Raw genomic sequence first — 9,009 nt, 5'->3', positions numbered from 1 at the left:
TCTATTTAATACTCCAGACAGGCCCTTCAGCTAAGGAAAAAGTATTCAGAGAGTTACAGTTTCCTAAAAAACCCCAATCTCTAAGGAGCAGAGTCAAGGGGCACCCCGGCTCTTCTAACTCTATAAATGCTAGGCTGTTGTGGAAGCAGGCGGAGCTACCATGAGCTCTGGGAAACGGCTTGCTAAGGAACTGAGAATTCAGAAGTGGTGAGGCCATGCGTATTTCTCAGTCATGCCTGAGATGCCTTCGCAAACTGATTCGTGGCACTAGGTTCCGTGCAGACACTCACCCGGTGGACTCCCACGTTAGCTCGCCTTCTTGGCCGACCTCCTTTTTGCTCAGTTGCGCAAAGTCCGCGGTCATCCAATGGGAGCCGAGCGCGGCGTCCCGCCCAGCCCGAGTCCCCAAGGCGCAGCGGCCGGGCCTCGCGGCGCAACTGCCCGGCTCCCGCGCCCTGGTGGGCGGCATGTCGGCGACGCTGAGCGTGGATCCCGCGGGCCCCCGCGGCTGGGACGAGCCCGTGCGCATCGCCGTGCGCGGCCTGGCCCCCGGGCAGCCCGTCACGCTGCGCGCGTCCCTGCGCGACGAGAAGGGCGCGCGCTTCCGCGCCCACGCGCGCTACCGCGCCGACGCCGGCGGCGAGCTGGACCTGGCGCGCGCGCCCGCGCTGGGCGGCAGCTTCGCGGGGCTCGAGCCCATGGGGCTGCTCTGGGCGCTGGAGGCCGAGCGGCCCTCGTGGCGCCTGCTCAAGCGGGACGTGCGCACGCCCTTCGCCGTGGAGCTGGAGGCGCTGGACGGCCACGAGCCCGACGCCGGGCGGCCGCTGGCGCGCGCGGTGCTCGAGCGTCGCTTCCTGCCGCCCTGGGTGCGGCGGGTGCCGGTGCGCGCGGGCCGGGTGCGTGCCACGCTCTTCCTGCCGCCAGGTGAGACCAGGCCTGCGCCCCGGAACCCCGCTAATTTATATATATGTATATGTATGTGTATATATATATACATACATACAACACATATACATATACTTGAGAGAGACGCCTTAACTGCTAAGTCATCTCTCCAGTCCTGTCTTTTTATATATAAAAGAGAGAGAAAGATCGAGGTTGGGTGGACCACTGCCTCTAGCCACTGCAAAGGAACACCAGACACATGCGTTCCCATGTGCATCTGGCCTACTGGGAGCTTGAAGAATCTATGTCTGGAGCCTCTGATTTATGTGGGACCTGGAGAATTGAACTTGGGTTGTTAGGCTTTGCAGGCAAGTGCCTTAACCACTAAGCAATTTCTCCAGCCTTAGCAATTTTTTTTTTGAGGCAAGCCTAATAGACTGGCCTTAAAAACATTTTAAAAAAATATTTGAAAGAGGCCCGGGCATAAATCCCCGCACTCAAGAGGCAGAGGTAGGAGGTTCACCATGAGTTCAAGGCCACCTTGAGACTACATAGTGAATTCCAGGTCAGCCTGAGCTAGAGTGAAACTCTACCTCCAGGGGGAAAAAAAAAAGTGTATATATATATGAAAGAGAGAGACAGATGCATGCACCACCTTGTGCAGCTGGCTTACCTGGGTCCTGGAGAATTGAACCTGGATTCTTTGCCTTTTCAGGCAAGCGCCTTAACTACTAAGCCATCCCTTCAGCTCTGACCTTTTTTTTTTTTTAATGTGTGTGATAGAGAATTGGTGTGCCAGGGTCTCCAGCCGTTGTAATCGAGCCCTAGATAATGTGCCCCATTGTGCGCATGTGTGAACTTGGGCACTTGCGTCACTTTGTGCTTCGGGCTTACACGGGATCTGGAAAGTCTAACATCGGTCCTTAGGCAAGTGCCTTAACTGCTGTGCCATCTTTCCAGCCCTGTAACTTACTTTTTAATTAGACAGTTGAATATATGATGCTCCTTTTCCATGGCATGTGTACCCGAAGGCATGTTATTTGGAAACAGCCCAAATGTCCACCAACAACGGAATTAATGAATACAGGGAGGCACATATCCAGCAGTTAAACTGAACAACAGCTGTGGGAATGTACATGGAGGAGCCTCCAAAACTGCTGGGGCAAACAATCAAATCCCCAGAAAATACATTCACCATCACTCCATTGTGACAAAATTCACAATATAGGGAAAAGGAAATGTTTAAGGTATGCAGAGAAGTGGTGATACTACTATAAAGAAAACCCAGTGCATGTGCAGACTTTAAACGGGGGTTGAGGGAGAAACGGGGCCCGGGAATTTAGGGCTGCATTGTCGAGCACTGAACTCCTACTAAGGAGAGCGCTATCCTACCTGTGCTTGCTGAGTTATGCTTTAAATTGGTTAAGGTCAAACTTGCTTGTAGAAATAGTGAAAATGCCCTGTACATAAAATCTTACCTAAGGAATAAGTGGCCTTTTGAGTCCGTGCCCGTTTCTAAGCAGAATACATGACTGTTCGTAGCGTCATCGGTCCTTTCGGTTTCTTTGTAATTCTGTGATGTAGCTTGGTGTGTATTCATTACCAGCCAAAGGGCTTTGGGCTTCCTTGCAGTCTGTGGAGATTCTGGATTAAGTTGCTACCAACACTTGAATAGAAGTTTTTGTGTGAACAGGCATTTTTGTTTCTGTGAATTTCCTACCAGGGACATGACCTGGTCCAGTGGTATGTCTGATTTTGTAAGCAAATGCCAACTTCTTTCTCCAGACTGCACAGTTATGTATTGCCACTAGCATTTTGGCATGATCACTTTGCGGGCAGACAATGCTTTTTCTTATTGTTCATTTGTAAAACAGTTCTTTTTGGTTTTTTGAGGTAGGGTCTGGTTCTAGCCCAGGCTGATCTGGAAATCACTATGTAGTCTCAGGCTGGCCTCAAACTCAAGGTGATCCTCCTACCTCTGCCTCCTGAGTGCTGGGACTAAAGGCATGTGCCACCATGCCCAACTTTGTAAAATATTTTTAAAGTCAAACATAATATGTATTCTTTATAAAATCTGTGGAGTGTTGAAGTTCTGGGAATAGAGGGGAATGTGGATTTAGCTTCCATCGCTCTGCATATTTGAAGACCAGAACTCTTTCAACCAATTTCCTTTAATAAATAAATAAATAAATTTTTTATGGACAACTTCCATAATTGTAAACAATATCCCATGGTAATTCCCTCCCTCCCCCCACTTTCCCTTTTGAAACTCCACTCTCTCTTTTATTTTGATGTCATGATCTTTTCCTCCTATTATGATGGTATTGTGTAGGTAGTGTCAGGCACTGTGAGGTCATGGATATCCAGGTCATGTTGTGTCTGGAAGAGCACATTGTAAGGAGTCCTACCCTTCCTTTGGCTCTTACATTCTTTCCGCCACCTCTTCTGCAATGCAACCTGAGCCTTGGAAGGTGTGATAGAGATATTTCAGTGCTGAGCATTCATCTGTCACCACTTCTTAGCATTCTGAGTCATCCCAAGGTCACTGCCATCTGAAAAGAGAAGCTTCTCAAACCAAAAGTGAGAGTAGCCTTAATACATGGTTATGAACATGAAGAGAAGTGCTTATTGGACAGTTTGGTGAGGATGGTATATACATTTAGCCAGACACCAGCAGATGTTATACCCCTAGGGCGCACAACTACCCCTTTTGTAGGTTTTCAGTATTAGGGATGTATTCCCTCCCATGGAGCAAGTCTCTAGTTCAATTAGAGGCAGTTGGTTTCCCCCATAACAAATGTGCCACTATTGCACCCATTGGCTCATTTGACCTGACTGGCCAAATACAAGGCTTGCAGTGTCCACTGTTGAGTATCTTCGCTGTTGATTTCTCTCTCACACATTGAACTGCATGTAGTGTGGCTTTTTCCAGCTTTCTGTCAGCTGGTCTACAAGGAAGTTATCAGCTCAGCTCCAGCAGGATTTCTCAGTGACCTTGCTTTCAAACAATTTTGATTGTCAGCAGAATACTTGGTTGTCCCAAGGAAGCAACAAATGGCTTTTATCTATCTATCTATCTATCTATCTATCTATCTATCTATTTATGTTAGTTTTTTGAGGTAGGGTTTTACTCTGGTCCAGGGTAACCTGGAATACACTATATAGTCTCAGGGTGGCCTCGAACTCATGGTGACCCACCTACCTCTGCCTTCACATTCTGGGATTAAAGACGTGTACCACCATGCCCAATTTAACAGATGGCTTTTGATGCACAGACAGAGTTTCAATAATGTTTTGTTTTGTTTCCTCCCCAGGACCTGGGCCCTTTCCTGGGATCATGGACCTTTATGGAGTTGGAGGTAGACTAGTAGAATATCGGGCTAGTCTGCTGTCTGGAAAAGGCTTCGCTGTGATGGCTCTGGCTTATTACAACTATGATGACCTCCCCAAGAACATGGACACCCTCCACCTGGAGTACTTTGAAGAAGCTGTGAGCTACCTACTTAACCACCCTGAGGTTAGACCTTCTTTAAGTGTTATATCCTTCCTATCAGGTTGTCTCCTTAAAGCATGATCATGGTTTCAAGTAATTAGTGCAGAAGGACTTGGAAGATGGCTCAGCAGCTAAAGGTACTCTTTTGCAAAGCCTGCTGGCCTGGGTTCAGTTCCCAAGTCACCCACGTAAGCCAGATGCAAAAAGTGCGAGTGTCTGGTATTTTTTTTTTTTAATTTTTTTGGTTCAGTTTTTATTTATTTATTTGAGAGCAACAGACATAGAGAGAAAGACAGGTAGAGGGAGAGAGAGAGAATGGGCGCGCCAGGGCTTCCAGCCTCTGCAAACGAACTCCAGACGTGTGCGCTCCCTTGTGCATCTGGCTAACGTGGGACCTGGGGAACCGAGCCTCGAACCGGGGTCCTTAGGCTTCACAGGCAAGCGCTTAACCGCTAAGCCATCTCTCCAGCCCATGTCTGGTATTTTTTGCAATAGCAAGAAGTTGTGCATAGCCATTCTCTCTCTCTGTCTGTCTCTCTGTTGTGCATGCACACAAAATTGCAAATAAGTTAATAGAAGTTTCAAAAATAGAATTAGGTCATTTGAGGCAGAGGTAGGAGGATTGCTGTGAGTTCAAGGCCACCCTGAAACTACATCGTGAATTCCATGTCAGCCCGGACTATAGCGAAATCCTACCTCAATAATAATAATAATAATAAAATTTTAAAAATCTGGGCTAGAGTATTCATGACACCTCTCTCTACCCCAGAACCCAATGGTTTCTGTGTCACTTACCATAGATATTTCTATGCAAATCCTTATCCGTTTATTTCTTGTAAGTAAAGATACTGTAAGTTGGTGTTCTGGAATTCTACGATGCTACAGCATTTCATATTGAGTCCAAACACATTTGAGAACCCCAAGTTTTAAAATTTTATTTATTTATTTCTTTATTTGAGAGAGACAGACACAGAGAGAAAGACAGATAGAGGGAGAGAGAGAGAATGGGCGTGCCAGGGCTTCCAGCCTCTGCAAACAAACTCCAGACGCGTGCGCCCCCTTGTGCAATTGGCTAACGTGGGACCTGGGGAACCGAGCCTCGAACCGGGGTCCTTAGGCTTCACAGGCAAGCGCTTAACCGCTAAGCCATCTCTCCAGCCCGAGAACCCCAAGTTTTGACAGTAGAGCTAAAGATAAAAAAGGACTGAGTTTGTAAAAGGTATCTAAGTTTAAGTTTGTGTTTGACAAACCTCTCTCATGACAGCAGAGGTTTAACATTAGAGAACTTGGTGGACTCTACTTGGGTACAGAAAATGTTTTTAAATTCTAGAGAATCAGGTCAGTAACTAGTATGGCTAGGACCATGAGGTCGCCAATAAATGGAAGAGGTCCCACAGCAGGGAATGCCCGTGGGAGCTTTAACCAAGAAAGTAGAGGAAAGCTGGGCTTTCATGTGGGCATTCATGTCACTAGCACTCAGAAGGCTGAGGCAGGAGGATGGTGAGTTCAAAGCAAGCCAGGACTTCATTATGAGATCCTGTCTAAGAGCAACAACAACAAAAGAGGAGAAAAGTAGGCAGGAATTACGTGTGCAAGGCTAGTCTGGGAGAATGAGAATATGTAGTGTCCTTTGAATAGAGCAGGAGGGATGTCTGAGAGCTTGAGTTCACACGGAAGCAGAAAGCTACTGCAGTGAAAAAGTGAGTTCTGGTCGGCCTGGGCTAGAGCAAGATCCTACCTCAAAAAACAAACAAACAAACAAAAGCAAAAAAAAAAACCCAAACAAAACAGTGAGTTCTTACAGAATCCCCTCTTGTTTTCTCATCAAGCTATGAAGAGCTGAAGAGGAAAGGGCATGTGTAGGTTAAACAGGTTGGAGGATGTGGTGCTTTGAATCAGCTGTCCCCCACAAACTCGTGTATTCTGAACGCTTGTTTCCCCAGCTGGTGGCAGTTTGGGAAGTGGCGCCTATTGGAGGAAGTGTGTTGCTGGGGGTGGGCTTTGGGGTGCTACAGCCGGCTCCCCCTTGCCAGAGCTTGCCTCACTCTCCTGCTGCTGCTTTCCACCTGCTGTGGCCGAGGTGACGTCCACTTTCTCCACATGCCATGCTTTTGTTTGACATCACAGAGCTTCCCCTCCAGACTAGGCCTGTTCACCCTGTTACACTATTCCTGCACTCATTTTCTTTTCTTTTCTTTTTGGTCTGCCCTTTTCTCAGGTAAAGGGTCCCGGAATTGGACTGCTTGGGATTTCCAAAGGTGGAGAACTCTGCCTCTCCATGGCCTCTTTCCTGAAGGGCATCACAGCTGCTGTCATTATTAATGGCTCAGTGGCCAATATTGGTGGAACCTTACACTACAAGGATGAGACCCTGCCCCCTTTGGGCTTCAGCAGAGATCGAATCAAGGTGACCAAAGATGGCTTTGCAGACATTGTGGATGTCCTGAACAACCCTTTGGAAGGACATGACCAGAAAAGCTTCATTCCCGTGGAGAGGTCCAACACTACCTTCCTGTTCCTTGTAGGGCAGGATGACCGCAACTGGAAGAGCGAGTTCTATGCCCACGAGGCCTCCAAGCGCCTGCAGGCCCACGGGAAGGAAAAGCCCCAGATCATCTGCTACCCGGGAGCGGGGCACAATATTGAACCCCCATATTTCCCTTGGTACCAGGGTACTGTGCATGGCATTTTGGGTATTCCTGTCACCTGTGGAGGGGAGCCCAGGGCTCACGCCATGGCCCAGGTCGATGTGTGGCAACAACTCCAGAGTTTCTTCCACAAACACCTGGGTGGTAAAGGGGGGGAAATCTCAGCAAAGCTATAGTGTTTTTGTTTGTTTGCTTTTGAGGTATGGTCTCACTGTAGCCCAGGCTGACCTGAAATTCACTGTGTAGTCTCAGCGATCCTCTTACCTCTGCCTCCCAAGGGCTGGGATTAAAGGTGTGTGCTCCCATGCCTGGCTAAGCTGTTGTGTTTTGGTTTTGCTTGTTCATACTTTATTGTGAATAATTCCACCAAGAGTATTTGTGGTCTTACCTCTCTAGGGAAGACTCTTTTTAACATACCTTGTCCTATAGGCAAATCCTTAATTCAGCTACCACTTTTCTGGGATTTTGTCTCTTTTCTCTAGACTGCTGTCCCCCTACCCACCAGAGGTAGGCAGTAGGGAGGCCCTAAGAGCAGAGGCCCAGCTGAGCCAGCTACCTACCTGCTCGTACCCATAAGTAAGTGCAGAACAGGAGCAGGCAGAGTTGGCCTATCAAAAGCTCTTTGGGGTGGGGGTGGGGGACTGGGGAGATGGCTCACTCAAGTGCTTACAAGTGTGAAGGCCTGAGTTAGATACCCCAGAATCTACTGGAGGGATGGCATAGCAGTTAAGGCACTTGCCTACAAAACCAAAGGGCACAGGTTCGATTCCCCAGGACCCACCTTAGCCAGATGCACAAGGGGGTGCATGCATCTGGAGTTTGTCTGCTATGGCTGGAGGCCCTGGTGCATCCATTCTCTCTCTCTCTCTCCCTCTTTCTCTGTCAAATAAATAATAAAATATTAAAAATAAGTTATGAGCCAGGTGTAGTGGTGCACACCTTTAATCCCAGACCTCAGGTGGCAGAGGTAGGAGGATTGCCATGAGTTTGAGGCCATCCTGAGACTCTAATGAATTCCAGGTCAGCCTGGGCTGGAGTGAGACCATGCCTCAAAAAACTAAAATAAATAAATAAATAATATGTCTATACTGAATATGAATATATACCAACATTTTCCCTAAATAATAAAGCATAACTATTATTTCATGCATTTACAGTACATCCGGATGACAGTAAGATAGAAGTGATTTAAATATATAGGAGGAGGATGTGCATAAGGTTATAGAAAAGTGCTACACCTTTTGGGGGAGTTTTCTTTCTTTTTTTTTTGGTTTTTCAAGGCAGAGTCTTTACTCTAGCCAAGGCTGACCTGAAATTCACTATGTAATCTCAGGTGAACTCATGGTGATCTCCTACCTCTGCCTCCCAAGTGTTGGGATTAAAGGCATGTGCCACCATGCCCGGCTTTTTTTGTTTTTTTTTTTCTGAGGTAGGGTCTCATCTAGCACAGGCTGACCTGGAATTCACTATGTCATCTCAGGATGACCTTGAACTCACGGTGATCCTCCTACCTCTGCCTCTCAGGTGCTGGGATTAAAGGCATGCACTGCCCCGCCTGGCTTTTTTAAAAAATATTTTCAACCAGAGAGAGAGAATGGGCATGCCAGGGTCTCTTGCTACTACAAATGAACTCCAGATATATGCACCACTTTGTACATTTGGCTTTACATGGGTACTGTGGACTGGAATCCAGGCCAACAGGCTTTGCAAATAAGTACCTTTAACAACTGAGCAGTCTCCTTAGCTCTTGTTGAAATATATGGGCTTTTGCAATTTTGTTTCAAAGCTACATCACATTATTTAAATGAATTGCATAAGTGATTTTTTAAAGTTTTTTTGTTTTTATTTATTTATTAGAGAGTGAGAGACAGAGAGAGAGAATGGGCATGCCAGGGTCTCCAGCCACAGCAAACGAATCCAGATGCATGTGCCCCCTTGTGCATCTGGCTAACATGGGTCCTGAAGAATCGAGCCTCAAACCAG

At 47.3% G+C, this 9,009-nt stretch overlaps 1 protein-coding gene across 2 annotated transcripts; it reads left to right on the top strand.

The window, feature by feature from the left end:
• Window positions 1-467: 467 nt before the first annotated feature.
• Window positions 468-7,650, top strand: LOC123462283 (acyl-coenzyme A thioesterase 1-like). Of its 2 annotated transcripts, XM_045155519.1 has the most exons (4): window positions 468-924; window positions 4,200-4,402; window positions 6,597-6,785; window positions 6,904-7,650. In XM_045155519.1, the coding sequence occupies exons 1-4, from the start codon at window positions 468-470 to the stop codon at window positions 7,270-7,272; spliced, it is 1,218 nt and encodes a 405-aa protein (XP_045011454.1). In that variant the 3' UTR covers window positions 7,273-7,650. The 2 variants fall into 2 exon arrangements, with proteins under 2 accessions (XP_045011454.1, XP_045011453.1); XM_045155518.1 differs by having other exon boundaries at window positions 6,597-7,605.
• The last annotated feature ends 1,359 nt before the right edge of the window (window positions 7,651-9,009 follow it).

This window comes from Jaculus jaculus, chromosome 7 (assembly GCF_020740685.1).
Source record: "Jaculus jaculus isolate mJacJac1 chromosome 7, mJacJac1.mat.Y.cur, whole genome shotgun sequence".
NCBI lineage: Eukaryota > Metazoa > Chordata > Mammalia > Rodentia > Dipodidae > Jaculus > Jaculus jaculus.
This window is presented reverse-complemented; position numbering and strand designations above follow the sequence as displayed.